Source organism: Girardinichthys multiradiatus, chromosome 1, assembly GCF_021462225.1.
Source record: "Girardinichthys multiradiatus isolate DD_20200921_A chromosome 1, DD_fGirMul_XY1, whole genome shotgun sequence".
NCBI lineage: Eukaryota > Metazoa > Chordata > Actinopteri > Cyprinodontiformes > Goodeidae > Girardinichthys > Girardinichthys multiradiatus.
The window spans coordinates 5,383,711-5,411,684 of record NC_061794.1 but is presented as its reverse complement, the minus strand read 5'-3'; the positions used below and the strand labels follow the sequence as shown (position 1 = coordinate 5,411,684).

Below are 27,974 nucleotides of genomic sequence, written 5' to 3'. Positions count from 1 at the left end.
AAATATTTCTCAAGTACAAGTTAAAAGTATGGTAGAGTAAAACTACTCTTAAAAGTCCCTTTTATTCAAAAAGTTAGCCAAGTAAATGTAACTGAGTAAATATAACTAATCACAACCCACTTCTGTAGTACTCACCTCTTTCTTGCTTTACCTCTTTCTGACTTACTTACAAAACAAAAAGTTATATATATATGTATATATATATATATATATATATATATATATATATATATATATATATATATATATATATATATATATATATATATATATATATATATATATATATATATATCGTTTTTTCTTTTTTCATTTCTTGTTTTTCACAAAAGAAGAGACGCCGTGGTAACTTCCGGAACGTCACTAGTGACACGTAATCAAAATGGCGGCCGAGGCTTTGGTAAGTGGCAAAATGAACTCTTTCCTCTATATAGATGTTGCCTACTCGCTACCCCTAAAATAAGCAAGACACTGCGATATAATTGTGACAGAGTAAATTAACTGAGCCAGGGTATAGCATCTTAATGTAGACATACATTCACTGCAGTTTATTGTTTGAATGTTTGGAATGTTGCTAACTAAGTTAGCCTGCAAACGTTAGCTAGCTTGGATGTCACTGAGCTGTGGCTGTTAGAATGATTCTAAAAATTAGTTTGAATTATAAAATAGTGCGGATACACGGATCAGAGACCTCGGGCTCGGCAGTTAGTGGGCTGTCACACCCGCAGAGCAAAGAGAAAGAAGGACATTGGCCTTTAGCTTCAATACTTACGTCTCGAAACATCAGTTAGGGTCTGGTGTTGTAGCTGTGGTTATTATGACTGGGGTGTTAGCATGACACTAGAGAATTAAGTTTAACATTGTATCCACAGAAACGACAGTTAAACTATTTACCATTTTACTATGTTGGCACCCTGTATGTCAATAAACGTGTTACATATCCATTCTATCACAATTCACTGTGTTATTGGTTATACAGTTGCTAATTAAACGTTGTGATGTTAAGGCATAGCAAGGATAACTTAAATAATGATAAACTAAACTGAAAAGAAACCAACATTTACATTTTTTCGTTTTTATTATAGAATATTTGTATAAAACCTCAATTATTTAGACTTTTCAGTCTTGAAAGGTGGATTAGATATACTTAAATCGACATTTAGTCCATTACAATATTGTTTTTGTCTTAATTGCACTATGCTGCAATGTTTTTTATCAGTATCAGTCCCTAGATTAAGAATAACCTGTTTTTTGCTTTCCAAGGAAGTCCCATTCCATTTATTTTTTTGGTGCTATTTCACAACTAAGTTAACCCTAAGTCAAGTTTGAGGCCAAAACATATCAAGCTCATTCGTAGTTACCTATCGTCTAAATGTACTGAATTTAGTTGACCTTGGGGAAGTTCTGTATAATACAGTCTGATTCAAATTCAGTCATACAGCCTATCAGTGTGTCCATTCCTCTGTTTTCCATGCATGCCTGTTCATCTCTAACAGTCAGTTGGGGGGAGAAGAAGGTACATCCTAAATAGATTGCCAGTCTACCACAGGGCAACACAGAGATACATGAGGCGCACATTCTACACAGTTCGATTTGATCTTGTACTGTGCAGTTGTAATAAAATCTAGGTAGCATGGGGAATGCAGCAGGTTGCATTCCATCTAATCTTTGCTTTACTGCAATCCGGCATTCTGCGCTAGCACAGGGTGGCAGTAAAGAACAACCGCTCCTTTGTAACAGGAGGAAACCTACAGCAGAACCAGGCTTAGTATGAACCTCAACTGGTTATTGACTGAAGAGATATCAAATAAATGCACACTAAGATGACAGTACTGGGCCAGGTGTTCTTTTTATGGAAAGAAAAAAGGATATGTAATGCTTTTGGAAACAATAACTACAAATAATCAATCAGCAGAGATTTGGCATACTAAAGATGGGAGACTGAGAAAAGGTTTTCATTGTGTCCTCCATCAGCCTAACCTGTAGTAGTGTAAAGCTTTGGACAAGGGTCTTCATCCTGCAGCTTCGGAGCCAGATGTGGCTGTTTATGCTCTCCTTAGTGACTCTTACTAATAATGGCCAAAAGGGGTTTCATGTAATATATGCAAAGAACTTCCACAACTGAATGACACTAAGGGTACACTGAATGTTTTTTGTCATCAGGTCATAAATTTAGCACTTTTTCCTTAAATATGCAATGAAACATTCAGGAAAAGTCTTGAAATTGTTTTGGTAAACATTTGATATTTTCCTTTTCTCTAAAACCTAGAATGCCTAAAATAACCTAAAATAGAACAAAACTAGTTGTTGAACCATAAAACAGGTTTTATATCGTAGGTATTTAGAAAATCTTAGAAACTTTTTTTTTAAAGATTGTGTAGACTTTGCAGCTGAAGATACATTTTATGTAGTAGCAGCGAGGCCAAAAATTGTCCTTTGGGCTCAAAGATTGCTGGCATCTGGCTTAGGATAAGCAAGGAGTAACTGATGGAGTGATATTTGAGAATGAACAATATAGACATGCTGATGATTTTCCAAAGTGGTTTTGGTATAATTTAAACATCACATTCTATCCATTTTTTTCTCATGTTGTTTATCTTTTTAAACTGAACTATGCCTTTTTAATTTGGCTTAAGATTCTGACACTGAGTTTATCTCTAGTCTGAAGTAGAGATAAACCAATCAGTCCCTCATTAAATTCATTAAAACTAGAAACTGCCATTTTCAGTTCAATACTGCATCAACCTACAGCATGTAAAATGATCATCCTTATTCACTTTTTTCTTTTTATTCATATTTTTTAAACATTTTTAATTAGAAAACAGACACATTATGTGATGCATAAAAGGGAATAAACTTATTTATTCATTAATTTTCTGTTGGATTAAAAACCTTTAGCTCTATTAAAGAACCTGCAGCATATTATGGTAATCACCAGGGGTGCTGGGATACTATATACATTCACAGGCCACTTTATTAGGTACACCTTGCTAGTACCGGGTTGGACCCCCTTTTGCCTTCAGAACTGCCTTAATCCTTCGTGGCATAGATTCAACAAGGTACTGGAAACATTCCTCTTGGAGTTTGGTCCATATTGACATGATAGCATCACACAGATGCTGCATATTTGTCGGCTGGACATCTATGATGCGAATCTCCCGTTCCACCACATCCCAAAGGTGCTCTATTTGATTGAGATCTGGTGACTGTGGAGGCCATTTGAGTCCAGTGAACTCATTGTCATGTTCAAGAAACCAGTCTGAGATGATTCATGCTTTATGACATGGCGCGTCATCCTGCTGGAAGTAACCATCAGAAGATGGGTACACTGTGGTCATAAAGGGATGGACATGGTCAGCAACAATTTCAGCAAGTGACACGATGCTCAATTGGTACTAAGGGGCCAAAAGTGTACCAAGAAAATATCTCCCACACCATTACACCACCACAACCAGCCTGAACCGTTGATACAAGGCAGGATGGATCCATGCTTTCATGATGTTGGTGCCAAATTCTGACCTTACCATCTGAATGTCGCAGCAGATACCGAGACTCATCAGACCAGGCAACGTTTTCCCAATCTTCTGTTGTCCAATTTTGGTGAACCTGTGTGAATTGTAGCCTCAGTTTCCTGTTCTTAGCTGACAGGAGTGTCACCTGGTCTGGTCTTCTGCTGCTGTAGCCCATCCGCCTCAAGGTTCAACATGTTGTGCGTTCAGAGATGCTCTTCTGCATGCCTTGGTTGTAACGAGTGGTTATTTTAGTTACTGTTGCCTTTCTATCAGCTCGAACCAGTCTGGCCATTCTCCTCTGACCTCTGGCATCAACAAGGCATTTGCGCCCACAGAACTGACGCTCACTGGATATTTTCTCTTTTTCAGACCATTTTCTGTAAACCCTAGAGATGGTGGAGCGTTAAAATCCCAGTAGATCAGCAGTTTCTGAAATACTCAGACCAGCTCGTCTGGCACCAACAACCATGCCACGTTTAAAGTCACTTAAATCACCTTTCTTCCCCATTCTGATGGTCAGTTTGAACTGCAGCAGATCGTCTTGACCATGTCTACATGCCAAAATGCATTGAGTTTCTGCCATGTGATTGGCTGATTAGAAATTTGCGTTTAACAAGCCGTTGAACAGGTGTACCCAATAAAGTGGCCGGTGTGTGTGTGTGTGTGTGTGTGTGTGTGTGTGTAAATATATATATATATATATATATAATATATATACACACACACAGTGGGGAGAACAAGTATTTGATACACTGCAGATTTTGCAGATTTTCCCACTTGCAAAGCATGTAGAAGCCTGTATTTTTTATCGTTGGTAGTCTTCAGTCCAGAAAATTATATATATATTTTTTAGATTTTTTTGAAGTAATTAATTAGCATTTTATTGCATGACATAAGTATTTGATACATCAAAAAAATAAAACTTAATATTTGGTACAGAAACCTTTATTTGTAATTCCAGATATCAGATGTTTCCAGTAGTTCTTGTCGTTTTGCACACACTGCAGCAGGGATTTTGGACCACTTCTCCAGATCCTACAGGTTTTGGGGCTGTTGCTGGGCAACACGGACTTTCAGCTCCCTCCACAAAGATTATTGATTGGGTTCAGGTCTGGAGACTGGCTAGGCCACTCCAGGACCTTAAGATGCTTCTTATGGAGCCATTCCTTAGTTGCCCTGGTGTGTGTTTGGGTCGTCATGGTGGAAGACCCAGCCACGAACCATCTTCAATGCCCTTACTGAGGGAAGAAGGTTGATGGCTAAGATCTCCTGATATATGGACCCATCCATCCTCCCCTCAGTACAGTGCAGTCGTCCTGTCCCCTTTGCAGAAAAGCATCCTTAAAGAATTGATGTTTCCACCTCCATGCTTCACTGTAGGGCCCTAAGCTTGGTGTTGAATAATGGTAGGGGAAACGCTGTTCTATACTAAAATAAATTGTTTCAAAATAAACATAGATCTAGTGCATACAAAACATATTTTTTACGATGTAAACAATCTGGTGCAAATGTAATCAGCAGCAGCCCTGTACAATTTCGGGTTTTTTTTCCTGGTAATTTTGCTGAATGTTTTTCCTAGTAATCAACTACAGCAGCAGGGTAGGTAGCAACAGCTTCCTACATAACCAGCTTTATTATTACCAATTATTTGATCTGTGCGTCCCTATTTTCATGTATTTATTTTTTGTAAGTATTGATGAACACACAAATTGTGTTTATAATATCTTTAGGCAAATTAAGAATCAGATTCCCTTATAATTTCTCGGGTTTAGGCACTTTGCATATCTTTAAAATCCTGTCAGTGTTAAATGTTGAGAGATTTGAACTAGCTAAGGTTTTTGCCAGAGAAACTCTGGGGAACGCAAAAGTATTGTGTGGGAACGCAAAAGAAAATAATTCCCCCATGTTTCCTCACGGGCTCCGTAATAATGAGATCAGCTAAAAACATTTTATTACTTTTCTAAGATGTTGGCTTATATAAAATATCAGCTGTTACGCTGTTGTCGTCTACATAGTAGTTTTTTTATGTCATTAAGCAACAATTTGTTTTTTAAATAACAAAAATTTTATTGTCAGTCTGTTGCAATGCATGGACAATACTTAGTGCTAGGATTTAGACACAATACTGACTGACACTGCTGTTTAGCAACACCACAAACGGAAGAAAACTTAAACGAAATATGGTTTACTTCATTAGAGTCAGATAAGAAAGTAAATACATGTGTGTGTGTGTGTGTGTGTATATATGTGTGTATATATATATATATATGTACACTGCTCAAAAAAATAAAGGGAACATTCAAATAACACATCCTAGATCTGAATGAATGAAATATTCTCATTGAATACTTTGTTCTGTACAAAGTTGAATGTGCTGACAACAAAATCACACAAAAATCATCAATGGAAATCAAATTTATGAACCAATGGAGACCTGGATTTGGAGTCACACACAAAATTAAAGTGGAAAAACACACTACAGGCTGATCCAACTTTGATGTAATGTCCTTAAAACAAGTCAAAATGAGGCTCAGTATTGTGTGTGACCTCCACGTGTCTGTATGACCTCCGTACAATGACTGGGCATGCTCCTGATGAGATGATGGATGGTCTCCTGAGGGATCTCCTCCCAGACCTGGACTAAAGCATCCGCCAACGCCTGGACAGTCTGTTGGTGGATGGAGCGAGACATGATGTTCCAGATGTGTTCAATCGGAATCAGGTCTGGGGAACGGGCGGGCCAGTCCATAGCTTCAATGTCTTCATCTTGCAGGAACTGCTGACACACTCCAGCCACATGAGGTCTAGCATTGTCCTGCATTAGGAGGAACCCAGGGCCAACCGCACCAGCATATGGTCTCACAAGGGGTCTGAGGATCTCATCTTGGTACCTAATGGCAGTCAGGCTACCTCTGGCGAGCACATGGAGGGCAGTGCAGCCCTCCAAAGAAATGCCACCCCCACACCAATACTGACCCACAATGAGTGTGTCTTGGTAATCGCCAAAGATTTCCCCCTGTTGTCTATTCCATTTGCACAACAGGATGTGAAATTGATTGTCAATCAGTGTTGCTTCCTAAGTGGCCTAAAAGATTTAGAAACCTTTCTCTAAATCATTTCTTAGCATTCATAGCACCATCATAGACAAGACTGTGCTCCTTCATAAACATCATAACTTTTATTCTCATCAATATGCAAAGTATTTTGTAATAACGAAGAGGTTGAATCAATACTGATGTGTGTTTCAGGAGACATGGTGGGCTGTGCTGCTGTTGGCCTTGCTTCCTGTGGTCCAGGCTTTCTATGTTCCTGGAGTTGCTCCTCAGGACTTCCATGAGGGCGCTCAGGTAGAAATTAAGGTAAGACTAGAATTCAAGTCAATTATTTGAGGTTTTCGAAACCTTTTACAAGAAGCATTTGGTTTGAAGTTGCATGAAGTTCCTGTGTTTTAATCTGGGTGGTGATCAAACACAGATTCTCTGATTTACTTTTCACTTTAGAATGCTGTAAAGGATGTTTTTATATGAAACATAAATTGATAATTCTGAGTTTGATTACTGTGTGGCTTCAAGGACCCAGATGTGTGACACAAAAAAACTGAGGTTTGGAACTGAAGTTGAACAATAGAACTGAAAGTTAAAATATTTTTACACTGAATTTTTAATACAACGAAATACATTTTCAAAGCAAATGAATTCAGTTTCAAACCATTAAACTCAGTTTTGATTTAGTGTAATTTATTTTTAAACCAATGTATTTCATCTCAAATCACACAAATACAGATTCAGTCTGAGCAATTCAGTTTCTGATGGTAGAAGTTAACATGGTTGACTCTTTTATTGTGACAGTCTTTAGAAAAATTTACTTCAAGTCATTAAAAACGTTTTAATGACTGTGATGTATTATTTATGGTTTTAAGAATTGTAATTAGGTTGAGCAGTTGATTTTTCTATTGGCCACTTTTAGAACAGAAATTATTTCAACTGAATTGTCAACAGATATGAGAAACACAGTAGAAAACATCTGCTGTGTTGAAAGTCACCAGAAGCACAGAAACTGGTGTCTTCTGCATTCTCAAACACAAAAGGCTGGAAACCAGCAGCAGCATTTTAACTTTGGACTTTTCATCTTTCTTTTTAATGAGGGAGAAACAAGCTGACAGGTAACTGGCTAGTTTTGGTTTGGAAACGGTTTATTTCCCCCCGTTTCCCTCCAAAACATAATAAAATGTGAGTAATTTCAAATATCCTCATATCTTTAAAAAAAATAATAATAAAACAACAATCAAAAAACAAAAAATGGGTTTTCATTTTATTAATTCAACACTCATTACCTTAGTTACGTAATCTTTCCTTTAGGATGCAGAGCTACTTGTTACTTCTAAATCTTCCTGTTTGTTGCAGGCCCGGTTGCCTCAGTGTGGTTTTGCTTGAGCCAATGTTGTCTAAATCTAAGTTGTTTTCCAGGCAGTGAAGCTGACCAGCTCCCGGACACAGCTTCCATATGAATACTATTCCCTGCCTTTCTGTAAGCCCGAGTCTGTTTTATACAAGGCTGAAAACCTGGGTAAGTGGGCTGCAGACTGTGGTGGGGATCTTGTTTCATTTCTGTGCTTGTTTTTAAATGTCTAATATGTTCATGTTTAAACAAAGACACAGTTTCCTATGACTTAGATGAATTTATATGTTTGGTTAAGCACTGAATTGTTCCATATTTTAATAAGAATATTACTTGACCATTTGTTTTTGTATGTCTTGCAATAATAACAAGTAGAACAATAATTAAAAGTTCTAAAGTGAACTGTGTTTAATACCTAAATTATAGCCTTTTTTCAAAAGAACATCCTCGCGTTTTTGTCCAGAAAATACAGCGCGACAGAACCACCGCTATAGACTAATGTAGAATCTCCTTTAATGGGGCGGAGGGGAGCTTTGCTACGCTCACAAGTATTTTAGTGTTTTTTTTTTTTTATTAACATTTAGATGTCCCCCTGTTACAGCACACCTGATTTAATTGGTGTAATTACCGTGCCATTCAATGAATTCAACAATAAGGGTGTAACAGTACATCTGTTCAGGGGTGTTGAAGTAGGAAAACCTCTAAAACATTGAGGACCCATGTGTGTGCACCATTGATGGTGACTGCTTTAAAGTGCACTGTGGCTGCATTAAGGATTTAGTTCAGTTTTTGGAGTCGGGTTGTAATGCCTGGTTCACACGGCACACTTTTAAAATTGTCTGTTGATTTTCAAAACCTGACGATTTAAAAAACAAAAATCATAGACATAACAGGTTTGGTCCTACAGTGTGTGGTGTCCTGCCACAGGGCAAGCACAACACACCACACACGAACAGATTTCACTCACAAACATTCAGATGTTGGACGGAAAATCTCGACAAACCTCTCGAGATCGAACATTAGTTCAGAGTAAACATGGCCGACAAGGAAGAAGCTATGGCAATAGTTTGTGGACTAATTTTAACAGAGAAAAATAATTACAAATAGAAAAGGCGTTGGTTAAAGGAGTGGAGACAGAACAAGTAGGGGCTCTACTTGCTGCTCTATGATATGGAGGTGAATTATTATTTTTTTTCTCAGGAAACGTTGTTACACATTAGATTGTTTTCTGTTCTGATATTTCATTGAGCTTTCCTGATTAATTACAGTTGAAATAACATGCATAGATTTCTGGTGCAGTTGTTTTGTCTTATGTATTTTGGATTCCCCTCCGTGTTCAGCTCTTCAAGGAAACCTGTATAATATGAGCTACAACAACATTTCATTTCCCTTTTAGGATTAATAAAATATTTTTAAATGATTTTTTTATTGTTTCCGTCACCTCTCTTTCTGATTGGCTATACGTCACATTCAACAGCCTGCATGCTCGTTTGTACTCGGAACACTCAACAGGCTAGGGTATCGGGCCAAGACAATCCAACATGTTGACTATCTCCGATTTGAGGTTGGAGCGGTCCCAGCATCCTTCCGAGCAGACTAGATCACTCTTAACACACCACACACAGCAGGAATATCCCATAATATTATCTTTAGAGCCATTGCAATAATCGGGGCGTCCTTAAGATTGTCAGTAGGGGAACATCGGGTCAAAGATCGGCATAATTATCTTGTTGTGTGAACCAGGCATAAGAGTCATGGTGGCTGGGAATTAAGCAATTGATATGTTTTACCGAAGAACAGGAAATTACAATAACAGTCATAATGATATGCTTTTCAACTCAATAGGACTGAAAATACATGTAGCTTATCAGACCATATGTGGGGCCACATTTTTCAAAAATAAATTTTATTCTATATCACCAAAGTCTATTCGGTGATGTTCTTTTAGTCTGTATTGAAACAGATGCTATATTAGAAACTGGATTGTTAATTTAAAAATGGCCATCGTGCTCTAGCCAGTCATTATCCCAACTGCACTAGATAAATCTGCAGTCTTTATTTCGATAGAGAAACTATGAGATTTCCAGTTAAAAGCTCAAAGTGAACAGTAAGAAAGTTATCTGTTGTGGGTAAGATAGTGACTGCTCATAATTTAACAGAATCCCACTGTAATAAAATCTGATCTATCCCCACAGCTAATGGGTTTCTGGAGATAAATATATTGTCTCATCTTTTTACTGTTTGTCGTTTTTACCTTTTAGATCTTTAATTTTACTTTTAAAATGTTCAGTTTGCTTTCTTTTATGTTTTATTCTTTATAACATTTTCAGATATTGTAATATTTAAATTTAGTACTTGTCCTGACAATTTATTTTCTAATATGTTTTGTTCTTATGCTTTATGTGTTTAGGTGAGGTCTTGCGCGGAGATCGTATTGTGAATACACTTTACGGCGTAAAGATGAATGAGGACAAAAAATGTGAGCTGATGTGTGGCAAGAAGAAGCTGAACCTGGAGGAGAGTAAGCTGATGGCTGAACGAATCCAGGAGGAGTATTATGTTCATCTGTGAGCAGTCCTTCTCTTTACCTCGTTTACAGTCTAATATAAAGCTGTTTCAAAAATAATTCTTGCTTATATATTCCAATTGGCTTAATTTCTCTGTGCTGTTTCCTTGCAAGTTTATTTTAACATTCTGTGGGGACAGTTCAGTGTGTGAATGAATGGGGGATGACTGGTTGTATTGTAAAGCGCTTTGGAATCTCTGAGGACTTGATAAAGTGCTATAGTGCAGGCCATTTACCAACATTTAAACCAAAATGAACTGAGGCCTTGACTTGATGTGTGTTATTTCAGTATTGCAGACAACCTTCCAGTTGCCAGTAGGTTGGAGTATTACCCCAACAGAGAAACAGGAGTGGATGAGGAGCAAAAGAAGGTTGCTGATAAAGATGTTCAGTTTGAACATGGTTACAGACTTGGCTTCGTTGACAACAGCAAGGTAGACTTGACTCTCGCCTTTTCAGAAGTAGCTTTTGCCTCATCACTCACCAAATGAGACAACTAGAGTAGTTCTGAGATGTTTACATCATTAACATACAGGTGAATCTCAATATATTAGAATATCACAAAAAATGCATTGCTTTTCTGCTGTTCAATTCAAAATGTGAATCCTCTTAATAAATAAATACATGTTAGCAATACTTGGCTTTCGGGTAAAATTTTTGTAACACATCAAACGTTAACGCTACAGTGATATATTATGAAAGTAGGGTATTTAGATAGAAGCAGGCCATAGTAATTTTCTCATCTCAAAGAATCTATTGAAACAAGCCAACAACAGTGGTGAGTATACCACAACAAACAATGTCAGCGTCTTAATAATGTTCCTTTCGGTATCAGTTACAGCTTTACAACGACGTCTCATGATCATAAGTCGGCTTATTATCTGCTGAGTCATGGCATCCCTCTCTTCTTGAAGGGCAGACCTCAGGCCATTGAGGTTCTGGGGTACAGAGTTATGGGCGTCTAAATGGTGACCCTGCTGATCCCACAGGTTCTGTATGGGTTTCAGGTCTGGAGAAAGTGCAGGCCACTCCATTTGAGGCACCCCAGTCTCCAGCAGCCATTCCCTAATGGGTCGACCTTGATGAGCTGGAGCATTGTCCATGAAGATGAAATGAGATCTCTGTTGGTCATGTAGGGGCACAATGACTGCATTAGTAATTAGTTATTCAGGTAGTATGGGCTTGTTTTTACCAGTGTATGGCAGTCCTGTACTGACTAGAAACACCTGCCCACACTGTAACACCATCACCACTAAAGGCTTATCTGGTGACAACAGTGGTTGGTGTATAGCGCTCTCCTTGATGTCACCAACATCGTTGGCAGCCACCTCCATGCCTTTCTGTGACTCTTCCAGTCTCTCTGTATCTCTGCTGCAACCTGCTGATGACACACTGTGACACTAAGCATAGTGGCCACTTCCATCTGAGAACAATGATGAGGTTTTGTTGATCGGTTGTTAGGTGTTTTCTTGGTCTCATGATGTCAAAATGTAAACAGCATGATGAGGAGGACTGTTTGAAAAACAACTCTGATTGAGCCAGGATTGGATTGGTCCATTCATAGATCAAACACCTGTTGTGAATTTTACTGTTAATCGCCTTGTTAGAGAACAGCAAGTTGTGGAAAAACTGAGACATTGAACATTTGGACATGTGTATTCAAAGGTTTAGAGAAGGCCACAATAAGTTCATATGTAAAGGTTATAGTGCATTTTAGGTGCATCCTGAAATTTCACTCGAAAGCCAAATGGTGAGTAACTATTTGTCAGTAGGAGAGGTTTTTTTTATGGGTATGTCCAGGCTTTTTCGGTAGCGGCCATTTGGCGTCTCCATTTGACTGCTTTTGAAAACACTTGGATATATGAACTTAAAAATGGTTTAACGCCTGAATCCTTCGACATACAGTCGTGTGGCAAACTGAAAGTTCAAAAAGTGGTAAGAGAATGTCTTGTACCACTTTTTGCACAGCAAATCACCTCTCCACTGCACATGCACTGGTAAACTCAAAAACGTCTCTCCGTGCATAATTAGTTTCTTATTTTAAAACGATATTTGAAGCTAAACAATATATAAACAAAAGGGTAGCTTAACATAAAAGTTTTCACTTACTGGTCAAGGACCTTCTTAGTCTTTGCTCTCGCAGGGGTTTAGCTACTTTCATCAAAGCATTTCAGCATCATTTGTTTGGTAAAACACTCTAAAAGTCATCCCGTAATTCTATATGTGCAATTACACAGTGACTGTGCAGAAATAAACATGTTTTATGCTCCGGTTTTTTAAAGCCTGCATGGCTATGAGAGGAATTTCATTGGTTACATTTCTGTAGCATTAGACTGAACGCCAGACCTGTATGCGTAAAAGTAGGTGGAGCTTCTATCACATGATCCGACACTCAGTGGATATGATTTGATCTGGAGAGATCATAGACCAGTTGAATGAAAAGAAGCATGTGGCCATTTTGGCTCAATGGTGTTCAAAAGTTTTTTTTTGTTTTTTTTCTTTTTATGGTGACATTCTGAAAGCAAACTTGTGTGTTTCTGCCCCCATCTAAGGGATTAAAGGCTCCGTATAATCGGTAACATAAACACATGTTTGCGCTAAGACAAATTAGCCCATGTATGCTACCTGAACATGCAACAGGTGAACACATCTCATACTAAAACATCAAACTACACCCAAAGAGGATCTCTTCTTAGTGTGATGTAGCATCAAACCCCACTGCTTCAGTGGGGTTTCCAGTTTATAGTAACATAAAACAGAGGTTGGGGCGAGACACTAATTAAATCTTTTTTTTCTCCCCTTTTTACAGTTTTATCTGCACAACCACTTGTCCTTCATCCTGTACTTCCACAGGGAGAAAGTAGAAGAGGGGGAGACTCACAACTACAGAGTGGTGCGTTTTGAGGTTGTACCTCAAAGTGTCAAAGTGGAAGGTTGGTATTAACATTAGTTTTCCCCGAGCTTTGTTGATTTGTCAAACCTGAGCTTAATGCTAGCAATGTTAGTGAAATGAATTTGTGTGAATTAGAAAGTCATCTGTTGCTTTGATTTTTCTTTTTAACATTTAGATCTGAAGGCTGCTGAAACAGATAAAACTTGCACTTTGCCCGAAGCCAGTGGTTCCGCCGCACTGGAGATTGACCCAACGAAAGATAACGAGATTCTTTTCACCTATTCGGTCACCTGGAAGGTCAGCAAAATGAAACACTTCCTAATCAAAAGTTAAACCTGAACAATGCCAAAGCTCTGGACTTGTATATCTGCTGGAGTCATGAAAAGTAAAAACTAACAAAAGTTCTGATACTTTTAAATATATTCTGTTCGGCAAAAATAGTCACCATATGGATTTAACTAAGCTGAACAAGCATAAAGTACTGTAGTTAAATATTTTAGTTGCTATCAGGGTAAAAAAGAGTCCTTGTCGTTCATGTTTATATGTGCAGTGTCATGAGACAGAGTTGTTTCAGTTGGTCAGTTTGAGGATCAACAACACTAAATGCCAAAAACATGAGCTCAGCTGACCTGAATCTATTAATTAACTCAGATTTTTGAATCAACAGATTTTTTTCTGCTGATTCTGGTGGATGAGGTGATGATAGAACCAGGTTAATTTTGCTTACATCTGTTAGAGTAGGGGGCGCTGTTGGCTTAGTTGGTAGAGCGTGCGTGCCATGTGCAGAGGCTGTAGTCCTCAACACAGTTGTCCTCGGTTCGATTCCTGGTCTCAAGTCATTTGCTGCATGTCTTCTCTTTCTCTCTCCACCCTCTTCCCTGCCTGATTACTGTACAATAAATGACACCATTTGCCAAAGAAGTCTTAAAAATGATGTGGGTTTTTTATTAACCAGAAACATCTTCTCAGACAGTTAGGCCATGGTTAAGTTCAGACCCTACTTTGTTGCATGTTGATTTTGATTACCTTTTGATAGCAAACAAGGTTCGTGATTAATCTATCTATTGTTTAAGTTTAAGTTTGTTTTTTATCAATTTGAGTCACTGAGCATCTTGTCCTTTGCACAGGAGAGCGAGGTTAAGTGGGCATCTCGCTGGGACACATACCTGACCATGAGCGACGTCCAAATTCACTGGTTCTCCATCGTTAACTCTGTGGTGGTCGTCTTTTTCCTATCTGGTACGTCTATAATACTTTTAAATAAACAGAAATTGACTGTTTTCCTCATTGGGATGTCTCCAGTGAACAAAACAGCACCTGGTTATCCTGTAATAGACTCATTTCGCTGACGCAACCTTATGCAAATGGAGTTTTAGAGAGCTGGTCAATTAGGATTTAAGACGATGCTCCTTTCTCAGCTAAAAGCAAAAGATCCCTAGATCTGACTGCAAGGTCATTAATTATTGTTTAGCCTAACGATACCTTTAAATTAATTGTAAAAAAATATACTGGGAGCAAATGAAGAGATTGAAGTGTGGTGAAAAAAAAAACCTTGTTTCTACAGTCATTTGCAGAAGTAGTCATACCACCTGAACAGGTCACCAGTCAAACACGGAGAAACACAGGACAAGCAACCTTCCACACACACTCAGAGGCAGTTTAGATTGGCTAGTTGACCTAAAGGAGCAACCTGGAGAACCTATACAGAAATCAGAATAAAAGCCTTTTACAGAGCAGCAAATTAACTTACTGTTTGTCAGTGGTATTAACAATAAGAGTTGAGTGATGCATTCAAGGGCATTTGGAGAAAGCTAAGCTCCCAGGGAGTTGGACCCAGATGGATAAAGGCTCCTATGGAAGTGTAAGTTTTAAATTGGTGATAATTTCATTTCATATATCTCACATGGTCTGAATCTGGATATACTGAGTATATCGCCCAGTCCTAGTGCTCAGTTTAAAACTTGGGATGTCGTTTGAAATTTCTCCAAAACTTTCTTCTTCATCTGTCTGCTGTTTGTTTTCTAATGTTCTCCAACAAACCTCTGAGCCCACAGAACAGCTGGATGTACATTAAACAAATCAATTAGATGGGGAACCAAATTAGATGAAATGACTCACAGGTGGAATCTATTTACTAATAGCCATCCGAAGACAATCGGTTGCTCTGGAAATGCTCACATTTATTTTTGTAAACTTCCCAAGTTTGTCTCTACTTCTTGTTGGTCTGTCACATAAAATGCCAGTAAAATATGTTGTTGTGGTTGTAACCTGACATTTCTAAATGTTCCACTAGCTTGAATGCTTTCTGCAAGGCACCATAACTATGTGAGTTGACGTGTGGAGCTGCCACAACCAAGAGGGAAGCTTAGCAATCAGGAACATTGTCATAGGTACAGACCTTAAAAGGACAAAAACAGATCATTTTTCATGAAAACAAAATATTAAATATGCTTTACTTGTTTACTGGCACTTCATTATGCTTTCATTTCAGTTAATGAGGTAGAAGTGAGTTTGTTATAACTGTGGATTATGTCATCTTTACATATAGTCGAAGTGTATTATTGTCTTGTAATTCTAAATGCCAAATAACAATAGTATGTCTTTTTAGAATAGAAAAGAAATCTCCGTTATTGTCCCGTGGTGGGGAAATTCAGGTGTTATAGGCAAATGCATTCATGCAGATTTACACATAGGTAAAAATGTAAAAGCATATGGTTCCCTGGATTCTTTGACCATGCTGCCAAGGTCCATCACAGAAAGAATGGACCAGATTCGGTCCCTGCTCCAATTTTTTTACCCCGAAACGGCAGCCAGTCTAGTTGTGGCTGAGACTGTGGGTGTGGCCTGAAATTGTTTTTAGGCTTTTCCAAACCCCACTTGTTGTTCTTCTGCTGCAGCTGGTCCTTTATCTACACCATGTAGATATTTTGATCTATCCCTGATTTTCCTTCTCAGTTCCTTTGGTACAGCTTTCATCTTCTTGTTTCCTAATCTAAAGGCAGTCGTCTTCTTCTTGAGGAGAGCTTTTATTTCAGGGTTGATCAGGGTTTTTTTTATTGGAGAAACACTGTGCCTTCTTGAGGGCCACACTGCTGTCCACACAGAAGTTAATGTAGTCCATGATGCAGTCTATAACTTCTTTATGAGGAGCACAGAGCTCTTTCCACACAGTGGAGCTGGAACAGTCCCTCAGAGCTTCTTCAGTGTGTGTCTCACAGCTGGTTCTCCGTATGCAAGGGGTTTATACACAGGGTGGCGACGAGCCAGGTTGTGATCTGAGGATTAGCTACATCTCAGTCAGGTTCTAGCAACATATAAACACTTCTCCTTCATTGCCTTTTGTCTTTCAGGGATTCTGAGTATGATCATCATTAGAACCTTGCGGAAGGACATTGCTAACTACAACAGAGAGGACGACATTGTAAGAAAACACAAAGATGATCAGAGTGTTTACCTTAAGAAATTGTTTTTGTCTTTAAGATTTTTTCATTCTGAATTAATATATTTTATTGTACCTAAGACCTGGTAAGTGCTTCTCATCCTTTTTTAAGCAGCATTTTCTCCTTTCTAACCAGGAGGACACCATGGAGGAGTCAGGATGGAAGAATGTCCATGGCGATGTCTTCAGACCGCCTCAGTACCCCATGATCCTCAGCTCTCTGCTGGGCTCAGGGATCCAGCTTTTCTGCATGATCCTCATTGTCATTTGTGAGTTTGGCTTTTGTCCTCTTTGCTCTACAAATCCATTCAATTTACACAAATTCTCATTCCTCGTGATTTAAAATGGGGTTAAACAAATGTTTTCATGGAGGCCAACGTGCTTCTTTATTATGTCTAACATAAGCAACAAACATAATAACTCTGTTGGGTAAATATTGTATGAATGTAAAGGATAAAAAAATGAGTACGTACTGTGCTAAATTTGACTAATTATGTGACTTTTGAAGGGAACTGGTTGCACCAGAACATTTCAGGGGCTTCATACCAAAGGGGGTGTCTTCCTCATACATATGCACATGCCAATTTCTAGGTTGTTCTTTATCATCAATTCTTTTTCTATTTTTTTTCCTCATTTCACTTCACCAACTTAGACTGAGTTGTGTCGATCCATCACATGAAATAAGATCATCATTATTTATATTACAGGTTGGAATGTAACAAAACAGCTAAAAAGCCAAGGGGGTGAATACTTTTTTTTTATCCAGTATGTCGGGCTGAACAGCAGAGGTCTTGAAAAATAAAGCTCAACTTTGTAACTATTGATGTTTTGCATAAACTTGATTTATTTCTTTTAAAAAGCCTTTGGATTTTATGAAGTGTTTATTATTGAACTTTAAGTTTATGATTGAAACATTTGAAAAAAATGTCCAGTGATGAAGCAGAAAACTTTGTGGGAAAAGAAAACCGTTTCTGTTGGTCTCAAAGCTTCTGGCCATGGCTTGATTGCATGAAATGAACGAAGCAATAAGTACTTCTGACAACATAAGTATAAAATGGTATATTTGTAGAAATTGTGGATGTGTATTTTTGTGGGTTATAGGGCTGCACAATTTATTGCCATGACAATATCACCTTATGCAATACGCATATTGTGAAGAACTGTCTTTACAACAGCTGCTGCCCAAAAGCATTTCTATCAATAAAACCTTGTTGTCCAGGTGGAAATCATAGATTTTTTCCGGTAGCTAGATAGGCGATTCATTATTTTAAGTCTATGCTTGCTATGAACCCAAAGTAAAAGACTTTATTGTTATTACTTTATTTAGTCACATGATTATTGCTACATTCACCAATAATATGGCATGTTCTATGTATCGTGCTGTACTAGTGGGTAACTACTGAAAATTAACATTGATGTTTTAGTCATTTTAAGTTGCCCCAGTAAACTACACTGTACCATGTCAATAGCTGAGCTGATAATAGCATACTAACATGTTCCTTCTCACTATAGCCTTTTAGTATCTCAGGCCTTGTTGTGGCGATATAAAGGTCATTAATTGTATTATATACTTATACATGTACACTAATTACTGCAGCTATTTAAGAGGTGCTGGTACTTTTTCCCTTGCTTTTTTGTTTAACCTCCTTGATATTTTATCCCTGTTGCCAATAGGTCCTTTTTTATTTCCTTTGGAAATAAAAAACACTTATACCATGGTGTGGTTCTGAGGTAAAACCAGATCAGTTTTACCTCAGAACCACACCATGGTTTAACTGGTGGGTCCTGTCCTCAGCTTACTCCTGTTTGTTTTTTGTGTCGCAGTTGTTGCCATGTTGGGCATGTTGTCTCCATCTAGCAGAGGAGCCTTGATGACTACGTCATGTTTCCTCTTCATGTTTATGGGGTAAGGGCCTTAATAGTTGTTTAAAATCATCACAGAATTGAACATTTCTTTCAGTAGCCCATTTTTCCACAGAAAGCCCCAGGATTGGTTTTACCCAGGTAAAATGAGTCCCAGGGAATTGTGAATATTCTTTTTTCCATTGCCTAGAGAGGCCACAGACCATTTATTTAAATGAGCCTTATGACCTTAAGCTAATAAATAGTTTCAACTGATAAATAATGGATAATGAGCAGCTTTAGAGTTATATTAGTTTATTAATTCCTCTCATTATTCCTTAAGTTGCTCTGAATCCATAAGCAGGAAAAGTTTAAATCATTATTTTGTATTTAATTTTTTACCAACTTGCATCTGGCCAGAGTTGTTGCATTACAACTACATGATTCATTTACAATAACTACTAAACACTGACTTTTTTCTTTTATTATCATCAGGTAAACTCATATCAGGTAACTATAGAAAATATTTTTGTAAAATATTTATTTATTTATTAGAATAAAAGAAAAACTTATCAGTCCAGAAGTACAGGGAAGCCTGGTTGGACTTGGACTGGACGGAATCTTGAATAAGTTATAAGGTCTACTTTCTTGCTTAAAAACATACTAAAGCTACAATTTGTGACAAATTAATGGTATAAAGATGATTAATTTGTAAACTACCCTCCGCCATTACCGAAGCTGCTGGTGACAAGCCTCGCTGCACTCAGCTCCGCCCCTTTAACAAATCACAGGGAAAGCTGAAAAGACCATATCCAGACAAGAACCATTTACCTGTGAAAGTAAAGCCCCAGGAAAGTAAAATTACCCAGGTACATTTGTATCGAAACGCTCCCTGGGCTTTTTAAACCCTGGGGCTTTCTACGGGCAATGGGAGGCTAATGGGAATCACTCTGACTTCTGGATGTTTTTCCTTCAGTGTATTTGGGGGTTATTTTGCTGGCAGACTCTACCGCACACTAAAGGGCCATCGGTGGAGGAAAGGAGCGTTTTGTGTGAGTCAGTCCTTGGTGTTTTTATGTCTCTACTATATTCAATTGATCCTCTCTTTCACTAGGAAGACTGTCTCTCTGTAGTGCTGTTTGAATTGCAGTGCACTAAAAACCAGTCATATGGTGCAAAAAACTGCCGGAGTTCACTACTGTGGTTAAAGTAGGCCGCAATGCACTGCAGTCTAAGGTCCGCAGCTGTGGAGCAAAATAATCATGATGACTAACATCTACAGCTCAGTTTCACGGTTATTCTCTAAATCTTCAACTGTAAGGTGCCTCAAATGAACATGTAGAATAGAACTAAAAGCTTAAAGTCTGCACTGGAGCTATGTTTAAAGGTTGAGTCTAACCATGTTGAAGATGTTACGGTGTGAAAATTGATTAGTCCAGACATATTTAACAGCTTGTTCTTGGTAACAATAGATTCATAATTAGTGGAAGATTGGAGTATAGTTAAAGCCAAGTTTGTATAAGTTGGATACAAATGTTTCAAGAAATCTCAGAGTTGTTGTCAGTTCTATGGAGGCGGATGTCCTTTCTGCATTTCTCAGTTTATCGTCTCAGTTGAGATATGTACAGCATTCCTGTGTGTCCTGCTGGGATTGTTGTTGGTTTGCTCTGTCTATCTAATATATTCACCTCATTGTTATGAAGCACTGCTTCATTATGAGGGCTAACAAAATGCACCAACATATAGTCATATTCAATAAATTTGAATGTTGATGCAAAGTTTCTGTAACTCTGTTCACTGAGACACATTTTATAGATTTATTATATATATATATACACACAAGCCTTTATTCAGTTTATTTCTATAGCGCCAATTTACAACACGTCGTCTCAAGGCACATTACAAAAAAACATTAAATTCAAATCATTCAAGTACATACCTTCTAATTGACCCTAACTATCAAATAGTGCAGTCAGATTTAGTTTATTTAAATTGGTTTAAACGTTTTTCTATCTAAGGAAACCCAGCAGATTGCAGCGAGTCAGTGACTTGCAGCATGTAGAGACAGTGGACAGTCACTGGCGTTGACTTTGCAGCAATCCCTCATACTGAGCATGCATGTAGCAACAGTGCAGAGGAGTACTTTCTATGTTTGAAAAGAAGAAGGAGTAAATGACATCAGTAATTTCTTCAGTGGCTTCATCTAGGATAAAAATACAGCGAAGTAGATAACCTCTGATCCAGTTTTTAAGTCTAGAGTATGAAAGAGAGCACATACAGTAAGTCACAGTAGAAGCTCAGCCAGTAGCTATATCTCGGAGAGACAGAGTTGAACACTGGAAGACAGGGCCAAGTGGATCATCTGTAGAATAAAAACATGTTGGCAGCAGCAGCTCAGCTTAATACTTTGTACAGTGAGTGAGTGCACAATGGAAACACTTAGTGTTAGTTCACTGATCTCAAAGCATGAAACCAACTTTGCTTTGCCTAAAGATTGTAGGCGATCAAGTCTGTATTTAATTTGTTTGTCTTCTAGACGGCCACTTTGTACCCTGCAGTGGTGTTTGGAATCTGCTTCGTTCTGAACTGTTTCATTTGGGGTGAACACTCCTCAGGAGCGGTGAGTTTAAATACAACCAGAAATGATTTCGACTGGTTACAGATATTTCTGTCTAAGTTTGACTAGACCATCTGTTGCCATTTTCATGCTTGTCTAATCGAAAGTAATCTTAATGCAAAAAATGCCTTTTGATTATTTCTCAAATAAAGGTCTTAGAAATCCACAGTGTGTTTTAAAGAATTTATTCTAAATGAGAAATTAAGACGTTCAGGTTTGACCAGACAAGATAGAAATGATCAAATCCAGTCAGGATTAGTGCAGATAGGAAGTTCTGAAGCAGAAGCCAACTTCAGCATCGTTGGTGGCTAATGATTAGCAGCCCCAGTATTCTTACAGTGTTTATAAATTATTCATATTCAAAACCACTGGCGTTGACTCATTATGCTGCCAGACGAACAATTCAGTTGTTGTCATTCAGTGTTGGAGGCTTCCTCTGTGTTTATGTGACCAAGTGTTGTCAGCCAGCCTGACATTAACTCTTTCTTGACCAAATCTGTGAAGAGAAAAGGGCAATGACCACTTCCTGCCTTACCTCAAAATAAGAGGCTTAAACACGCGTTCAAAGGTGTCAGGTCTAAGGCAGCTTCATACCAGGGGAACACAGCTAGTTGACACTCACAAAGACATAAAAGTTCACTTTTATCACTTTTATGTGATCATGAAATTAAAAACTCACTGATCAGTATAGTTGTTTCAGGATGCCATAAAAAGTCGAGAATAATTTTTCTTTTTTTTTAAATTATTATTATTATTGTTCAAGTAGTATTTTTGCATACACCTGTAAGATTATTAGTAGTCTGCTACTTTGTTTATCTAGAGCTTACATTTCAGCAGAGGATTCCAGGTGTTGTTCACAATGGCATCCTGCAGACATACAATGCATGAAATTCCCACACATATTTCCAGACATATAGTTTGACGATGTTCAGTGAATGTTTAGTGAAGGCAGAAGCACAAGAAGAATGCACAGGAACACTGACTTTTACCTTCTCAAGGCTATGTGCTCGTATTAATTCTAGTTTAATAATACAATAGCTCTGTTATATCTAGGTGTGTCAGTGATTAAGCTGAGGTACAGTCCAAAAGAAATGCATGGTCATGGATTATAGGGCAGGTTTTCTTGATATTTCTCTTTGTCTGTGTTGCAGGTTCCTTTCACCACTATGCTGGCCCTGCTGTGCATGTGGTTCGGCATCTCCATGCCTTTGGTCTACCTAGGTTATTACTTTGGCTTCCGTAAACAGCCTTATGATAACCCAGTGCGCACCAACCAGATTCCCAGACAGGTCCCAGAGCAGCGCTGGTACATGAACAAGTTTGTAGGGTAAGTGTGATCCACATGTATGTCTATTGTTCACATTTAAAGGTTTACAGTGTGTTTGAACTTGTGAACTAAAGGTATGTTTTTCCTCCTCCACTTCCCAGAATCCTCATGGCTGGGATCTTACCGTTTGGTGCCATGTTTATCGAGCTCTTCTTCATTTTCAGTGTAAGTCACAGTGTATCTTAGCTCATTTCATCAGTTGTAAAGATATTCCTCCTACATTAAGATATGATTTTGATGGTTAGATCTACACACTCTAACATCCTCATCAACGTGTGTGTGTCACCACCTACAGGCCATCTGGGAGAATCAGTTTTATTACCTCTTTGGCTTTCTGTTCCTGGTATTCATCATCCTGGTGGTGTCCTGCTCTCAGATCAGCATTGTGATGGTTTATTTCCAGCTGTGTGCAGAGGTAAGACCATCCCGCCTGGATGGGACCAACTCTCGTGTTCTGCTCTGTGGTCACATGGAGTTCTTTGATTGGACAACGGTCTCTGTATGAGCAAAGGCATAATAGAAACAACCTCAGATGGATGGAAACTGTAAAACTTCCTCTGTTTTTGTCACCTGTAGATGGAAATGCTCATTGGTTTGTGTGCTGAGGAGCATAAAATGCATGTGAATCATTTAAGGGGCACTTTCATTCTCACTGAAAAAGAAAACGTTGTCGGATCAGCAGATTCATTCCAAACATGTCAGGTTTGATGATTCCTATGGTGGACAAGCTGGTGACAATCACATATGTCCATAAATAGCTGCATAAAATTGCGCGTTATTGTGGAATGATGGCAGCTTTGGCACAGCTGGAGGACATGGCCAATGGAAGAAGTTGGAGAAAGCGTTTTTTTCAGAGATCGTACTGATCTGCTGGCACATGAGCTTTGGCTCATGGCTAATCAGCCAGTTTAGATTATCCAGGGCAACTATTTTGGAGCTCTGCACAAATGCAGCACAGAGATCTAACAGAACCAGAACAGACACAAGTCCATTATCTGAGGCCATAAGAATATCATTAGTGACTTTCAGCAGAGCTGTTTCAGTGCTATGATGAGCTCTGAAGCCTGATTGAAACTCTTCAAACAGATCATTGCTGTATAAATGTTCACACATTTGATTAGCAACTATTTTCTCAAGAATTTTAGATAAGAATGGAAGATTGGATATAGGTCTGTAATTTTTCAAGTCATCTCGATCAAGTGAAGGTTTCTTAAGTAAAGGTTTAATTACAGCTACCTTAAAAGCCTGTGGTACATATCCATTTACTAAAGATAGATTAATCATATCTAGAATGGGGCTGGTAATCAGAGGGAACACTTCCTTAAATAATTTGGTTGGGATTGGGTCTAACATACAAGTTGAAGGTTTAGATGAAGCTAATATTTCTGATAACTCAGGAAGCTCCACAGGATCAAAACAGTCCAAACACAGATCAGGTTCTACAGTTACTTCCAATGTTGTCTTACTGAGAATGAAGTAATCATGTTCGGGAGTATTTATGTTCATACGCTTAATGAAGTAAGTGTGCGTACATCAATAATACATTTATTGAAGAGAGTCATAGTAACACTGGAGTTTTAACAAGTGAATTATAGAACCCCACTAAGTCTATTTAGTGTTTCTGTGGTGCTGTCTTTGTTACCGTATTTTCCGCACTATAAGGCGCACTTAAAAACCTTTAATTTTTTTAAAAATGACGTTGCGCCTTGTAATCCGGAGCGCCTTATATATGGATCAATTGGTTAATTGGTTGATCCATACTGGTTGTACACGGCGCTCTGTCAAAATGTTTCAGTACGACTGGTAGCCGCACCGCTTGCAGCATTACGGCTACCGTAGTCAGGGGTGTCACCGAAGTAATAGCGGTAAACACCTGTACTGTGCTTACTCCTAGTCCAACACCACTTGTGTGTGTATAACGTTTGAATGTACTGTTGCAGGAATTGCCTGAACTATATGTGATTAGAAGCTCAGTGTGTGTGGTGTATGTTTCGTGTGTGTGTATGAAAGATGTTGACATTACTCCTCCGGACAGAGGTGGCGCTGTGTGCTGCCGTAGCTGAGAATCAAGAGTGAAGGAGTGATGTCGGTATTATTGTGTGTGTGGGGTGGGTAGAGACGGCGACCGGAGCAGCGGTGTATGAGTCTGTAAGCCCTGTGTTTTTACGTGCTGCAAAGTCATTAAAAAGAACCCCGAATCTCATCAACAACTCAGTGTTTTGATGCTGTTTCTTCATGTTCAACTCAGCAACGTATGAGTGAGGGAGTTAACCCCGAGGAAACTAGTAACTTAGGCCCTGGAGAAAGCGTCTCCCCTGTGTCATCAGACTACGGTCAGGGGACAGAAACAGGAAAGGTTAACAGTACTAACGTTTGGTTTAGTGCATCAAACTGTTTCTTTTACGTGTTTACTGAATCAGGGAAAAGTTCCCTTTCACGTTTTAACTAACGTTTGATTTCAACTTCAACTTCATAGACTCCAATGCATTCCTAACGTGCGGTTGGCTCTATTCAATAGAATTCTATGTAGAGGAGACCTTACCATGAGAGTGAATGGAGTTATCAGAACGCTGGTTTGTAGTGTATTAATAAAGTTTGACTGACTGTTTTGTTGACATTCTCTTTAGCACAGCTCCATCTAGTGGATGCATAACGCAACCCCAGTCAAACGTTTGACTGCAGTAGCTTCTATTCTATGCGCCTTATAATCCGGTGCGCCTTATAGTGCGGAAAATACGGTAATTGATTGTTGACGTGGTCTGTGTGAAAGACTGTTTGTGATGCTAATAGGAATGTTCCAGATCAGATCGTTTTATTCAGTAATGAACCACCTTGTCTTGCCTTTTGTGTCACATGAACAGACATGATGTACCTTGATGTCTCTGTCTTCCTCACTGTCAGGACTATCGATGGTGGTGGAGAACCTTCCTGGTGTCTGGAGGCTCTGCTTTCTACGTCCTTATTTATGCCATCTTCTACTTTGTCAACAAGGTAAAAACCAGAAGAAACTCAGCATTATCTTTTAACTGGACAGTAGTCTACTTTGATTAGGAATAATTAAAGGCTTTAAAAGTTTAACAGTGTGGAAATTAAAATGTTGGGGTCTTTTTGCCAGGTACTGTGGCTGATATGTTTAAATGTATAAAGTTAAGGCCAAAATGACTCAAGGCAGTGATAAGTTTAAAGCAATCTTTCAATTTTACAATCATGTTTCTTCTGACAAAAAGTAGTGCTGCTTGAGTTTAGGGAAATAAATGTTTGGGATTCTGTTACGGAAAATTGTTATAACAATATTTAATACTATGAATGGACATTTTCCTGACCCTTTTCTTTCTTTTCTATTACAAAATGTTCCCAAAATGTCAGCTTTAGTATTTTAGGTACTGAAGTACTCATCAGGGGTGGCCATTAAAGCCCTGTTTTCATGGGCTCTACTGTGGCTGACTCCACTCCACTCCGCCACTTTGAGACAGTTTCCATTACTGGCTTTTCCGGCCCGGTACTGGCTTTCTTGGTACCTGCTCATCAGCAGGTCCCATCTGGGCTGAGCAAGCCCAATATGTGACATGAACAGACTGCTGTTCACTGATTGGTCATGGCCGTGGTCATCCGTATGCCAGCAGCACAGGAAGCTGTTCGCCGAGGTAGCGGAAACTCAGGAGTGATTACAAAAATTCTGTGGCAGACCAAACTTGTACTTCAGTTGCTGGTCGAAGTAGAATCGCTGGAAGGCAGCGTTATTTCCTGAACAGAACAAACAGTGGAGCTCACTGAACAGAATACACACCAAACTCATGGTGCAGAATTGTCTCCATCTAACTGTGCCTCTCCAGCACCTCTACACCAATAAAAAGAAAAGGAAAAGGCTCACACCTAATCATAAAACAGTAACAGTTAAAAGTGGCATAATACCCACTATGATACTGTGGTGAAGATTCAATATATTGTGCAGCTCTTACTAGAAGTAACATTAATGTTTTGTTGAGGTCCAGCCAGAGTCCAATCTTAAATCTAATAGAGAATCTGATGAGTGTGCTAATGATTAGGGTGATTGCAAGGAGGCCTTCAAACATTAAAAGACTTGGAGTCCATCTCCAAGGATGAAACATCAAAATAAAATAGACAACATGCAGAAGCTGGTCAGCATTGATAAGAAGGGTTTGATTGCTGTAATCATAATAACATTTTTCCATACATTATTGAGAAGGGTGTAATTATTTTGCAAAATGCCATTTTCTTATTAAAATGTAAATATAAACTATTTTTTCTAACTGAGTTTTTACATTGTTTTATGTTTCGTGAGATGCCAGTCTCTTTTCCTTTAATGGTTCTTGGTTAAGGTACAGCGGAGGGACTAAGTTACACCAGCAGGTGGCAGCATTCTACCATTTGTGTGGCACCAATGAGCTAATAGACAGCAATGGGTGTTTTGTCTAAAAATTGTCAGACTTTTAAAAGAAAAACGGAACATTTCCTTTTTCAATCTCGTAAATGTAGATTTTTCAAGGTCAGTAGTGGTAATAATTCTGTAAATAACACTGATTTACTTCAGATGAACCTTGCCTGATTTCCTTTCTGTCTGATTTCTTCCCAGTTGGACATCGTGGAGTTCATCCCCTCCCTGTTGTACTTTGGTTACACCACTCTGATGGTGTTGTCCTTCTGGCTGCTAACAGGCACAATCGGTTTTTATGCAGCTTACATGTTTATCAGGAAAATCTATGCTGCAGTGAAGATCGACTGATTCCTCAGCGGCGCTGCTGTTCTCGTAGTTTTTGGTTGATTTTTCTCACGTCAATTTTTTAAATGTTTTTTTTATTTTTATTTTTTTATTCTTTTTGTCCAACTAGCACTGACTTATGTGCAGAAGGAGCATATTGTTATTATGCAACAACCCCATCTGCTGGCCACATGGTGGAATAACAGCGGCGCAAAGCCTGTTGTTTCCGTTCCTCCCTGCCTCCCGTTCCTCCATGTCAGGACAGAGACCTAGAGGAAGTCCTCCTCTTCTGGGACAATTTGTGTCTCTTGTTGCTGCACCCTGCACACAAATACAGTGGGCCAAAGCTTGTCGGACTATTTTTTCCGCAGATTTTGTTTTTCATTTTGTTTCTAACTTAAGGTTTTCCCTTTGGCTATCATAAGATTGATATGGGACTTTGTTTTAATTATCTCCTGGGATGCTATTTTGTCATGATTTCGTCCCACTTATTCCATCTTACACTTTCCATTGATTCTGCTGTCAGAGGGGACTTTGGTTTCTGTTCAGAGACCTTATGGGTCAGGGTTTTGGTGTTTGTTTAACTGATGGGAATTATGCGGGGCTGTTTTACTTTGTAATACAAGAAATGCATCAATTAAATATTATATAACTTTTTTA

At 38.6% G+C, this 27,974-nt stretch overlaps 1 protein-coding gene across 1 annotated transcript; it reads left to right on the top strand.

The window, feature by feature from the left end:
• Nucleotides 1-355: 355 nt before the first annotated feature.
• Nucleotides 356-27,974, top strand: tm9sf4 (transmembrane 9 superfamily protein member 4). Its single transcript, XM_047372377.1, has 18 exons — nt 356-400; nt 6,761-6,871; nt 7,979-8,078; nt 10,321-10,477; nt 10,766-10,910; nt 13,286-13,409; nt 13,545-13,666; nt 14,497-14,608; nt 16,720-16,790; nt 16,945-17,077; nt 18,633-18,714; nt 19,627-19,702; nt 21,187-21,270; nt 22,419-22,594; nt 22,696-22,759; nt 22,890-23,009; nt 25,496-25,585; nt 27,189-27,974. Exons 1-18 carry the CDS (start codon nt 383-385, stop codon nt 27,336-27,338), a joined length of 1,935 nt encoding a protein of 644 aa, XP_047228333.1. The 5' UTR covers nt 356-382; the 3' UTR covers nt 27,339-27,974.

Excerpts from the sequence above, each read along its gene's own strand:
- tm9sf4 (XM_047372377.1), top strand. Across the intron at positions 6,872-7,978 it reads GCGCTCAGGTAGAAATTAAG|GCAGTGAAGCTGACCAGCTC; the intron begins GTAAGACTAGAA and ends GTTGTTTTCCAG. Across the intron at positions 10,478-10,765 it reads GAGGAGTATTATGTTCATCT|TATTGCAGACAACCTTCCAG; the intron begins GTGAGCAGTCCT and ends GTGTTATTTCAG.